This window comes from Mus pahari, chromosome 14, assembly GCF_900095145.1.
Source record: "Mus pahari chromosome 14, PAHARI_EIJ_v1.1, whole genome shotgun sequence".
Taxonomy (NCBI): Eukaryota; Metazoa; Chordata; class Mammalia; order Rodentia; family Muridae; genus Mus; species Mus pahari.
Genome location: NC_034603.1, coordinates 74,819,608 through 74,821,579, shown reverse-complemented (window position 1 = coordinate 74,821,579; position 1,972 = coordinate 74,819,608). Strand labels below are relative to the sequence as shown.

At 44.0% G+C, this 1,972-nt stretch overlaps 1 protein-coding gene across 1 annotated transcript in view; it reads right to left on the bottom strand.

The window, feature by feature from the left end:
- Psmd12 (proteasome 26S subunit, non-ATPase 12) overlaps nt 1-1,972 on the bottom strand; it is a 21,446-nt gene that overhangs the window by 7,181 nt on the left and 12,293 nt on the right. Inside the window, exons 6-7 of the mRNA XM_021211832.2 lie at nt 581-730; nt 362-496 (exon numbers count right to left, since the gene is read on the bottom strand). Coding sequence (XP_021067491.1) covers nt 362-496; nt 581-730 — 285 coding nt within the window. The remainder of the gene's footprint in view (nt 1-361; nt 497-580; nt 731-1,972) is intronic.

Below are 1,972 nucleotides of genomic sequence, written 5' to 3'. Positions count from 1 at the left end.
TAAATAATCTAAAAAAAAAAAAAAAAAAAAAAAAAAAAAAAAAAAAAAAAAAAAAAAAAAAAAAAGAATAAGTTCCCAAAGTTATTGGTATCTGTAACCTACCTATTCAACATATTAATCAGATTTTTGTCTTGCAAAATAGTCGTATTTAGCCAGGCAGAATGAACAGAAAGCAGCGCCACGGAGTGCATCATTCTGGCAGTTACAGTGAAAACAGGCAAAAATGCCATGCCATCTCCCCCTTTTCTTCCCCAGGCTAGGATTATGCTGAGGACCCAGTGCCAGACAGGCGAGGGTTCTAGAATGAGCTGCACCCTGCCCTGAGGTTGCCCTAGCCTTCCGTCACCACACCTCTCCTTACCTGCTGCCACTTGTCACTTTCTGCCTGAATGCAGGGAGTGTCATAGATGGCTCTGTAGTGCTTACAGATGGACAGATAGGACCCCTCATGCTGATCCAGCTGAATCATTAAGTTGTAGTACTTCAACTTCAATTTCTGAAACAAGTTGACAAAGTAAGTCGGGCTTGCGGCTTCCAGCCAAATACTGAGTGTGACCAGGCTGTGTAGAGACGTGCTCACCTCTGTGTTTTCTTCTTGGAAGAATTTGGTATTAATTTTTTTGCTAATGATCTGTGTGCGAATGTAATCCTTCACAGCTAGGCAGAGTCTCATCTGCTCCAAAATGAACTCCACTCGTTCCTTCTTCTCCATGGACCCATAGGTTTCCACCTAGCAGAGCAATTCCTCAAGTAAGCTTAAATTACTCAATGGATACTGAAATAGTCAGATCACATACTAACTCTTTGTACTTGTACAGTGTTGGCAAGTATACAAAAAGTAAGTTATGGGGCTAAAGACGTAGCTCAGCGATACAAGTGCTTGCTGCTCTTCCACAGAACCCAGCTCTGTGCCCAGCACCGTGTCAGGTGCCTCACAACCCCTTCGAACCCCAGCTCCAGGAGATTCAATACCCTCATCTAGTCTCCATGTGCCCCTGTGTGTAGAGACACACCTTTCTCTATACACGAGGGCACATGCATATGAGTCACACACATGTGTGTTTATATTTTTTTTATGTGTGTGTACTCATATTTTCTAAACAGAATTGGGCAGTGGTAGTACACACCTTTAATCTTAGCACTTGAGAGACAGAGGCAGGTAGATCTCCCTGATTTTGAGGCCAGCCTACGGAGTAATTTCCAGGATAGTCAGGGCTACAGAAAAAAACCCTGTCTCAAAAATCCAAAGCCACACTCATGCACGCACACATGTACACACTTATATATACATGTTGTACTGGCTGGTTGTGTGTGTCAACTTGACACAAGCTGGAGTTATCACAAAGAAAGGACTTCAGGTGAGGAAATGCCTCCATGAGATCCAGGTGTAAGGCATTTTCTCAGTTAGTGATCAAGGGTGGGTCTAGCCCATTGTGGGTGGTGCCATCTCTGGGCTGGTAGTCCTGGGGTTCTATAAGCAAGCAAGCTGAGCAAGCCAGGGGAAGCAAGCCAGTAAGTAATATCCCTCCATGGCCTCTGCATCAGTTCCTGCTTCCTGACCTGCTTGAGTTCCAGTCCTGACTTCCTCTGGTGATGAACAGCAGTGTGGAAGTGTAAGCTAGATAAACCCTTTCCTCCCCAACTTGTTTCTTTTCTTTTCTTTCTTTTTCTTTTTCTTTTTTTGTTTTCTGAGACAGGGTTTCTCTGTGTAGCCCTGCCTGTCCTAGAACTCACACTGTAGACCAGGCTGACCTCAAACTCAGAAATCCGCCTGCCTCTGCCTCCCAAGTGCTGGGATTAAAGGCGTGTGCCACCACCGCCCGGTCCCAACTTGTTTCTTGTTCCTTGTTCATGATGTTTGTGCAGGAATAGAAACCCTGACTAAGACACATACATATCCAAACATACACACACATGTGTGTGTGCGTGCACTTGTGTGTAAAATGGTTTTTTTTTTTTTTTTTTTTTTTTT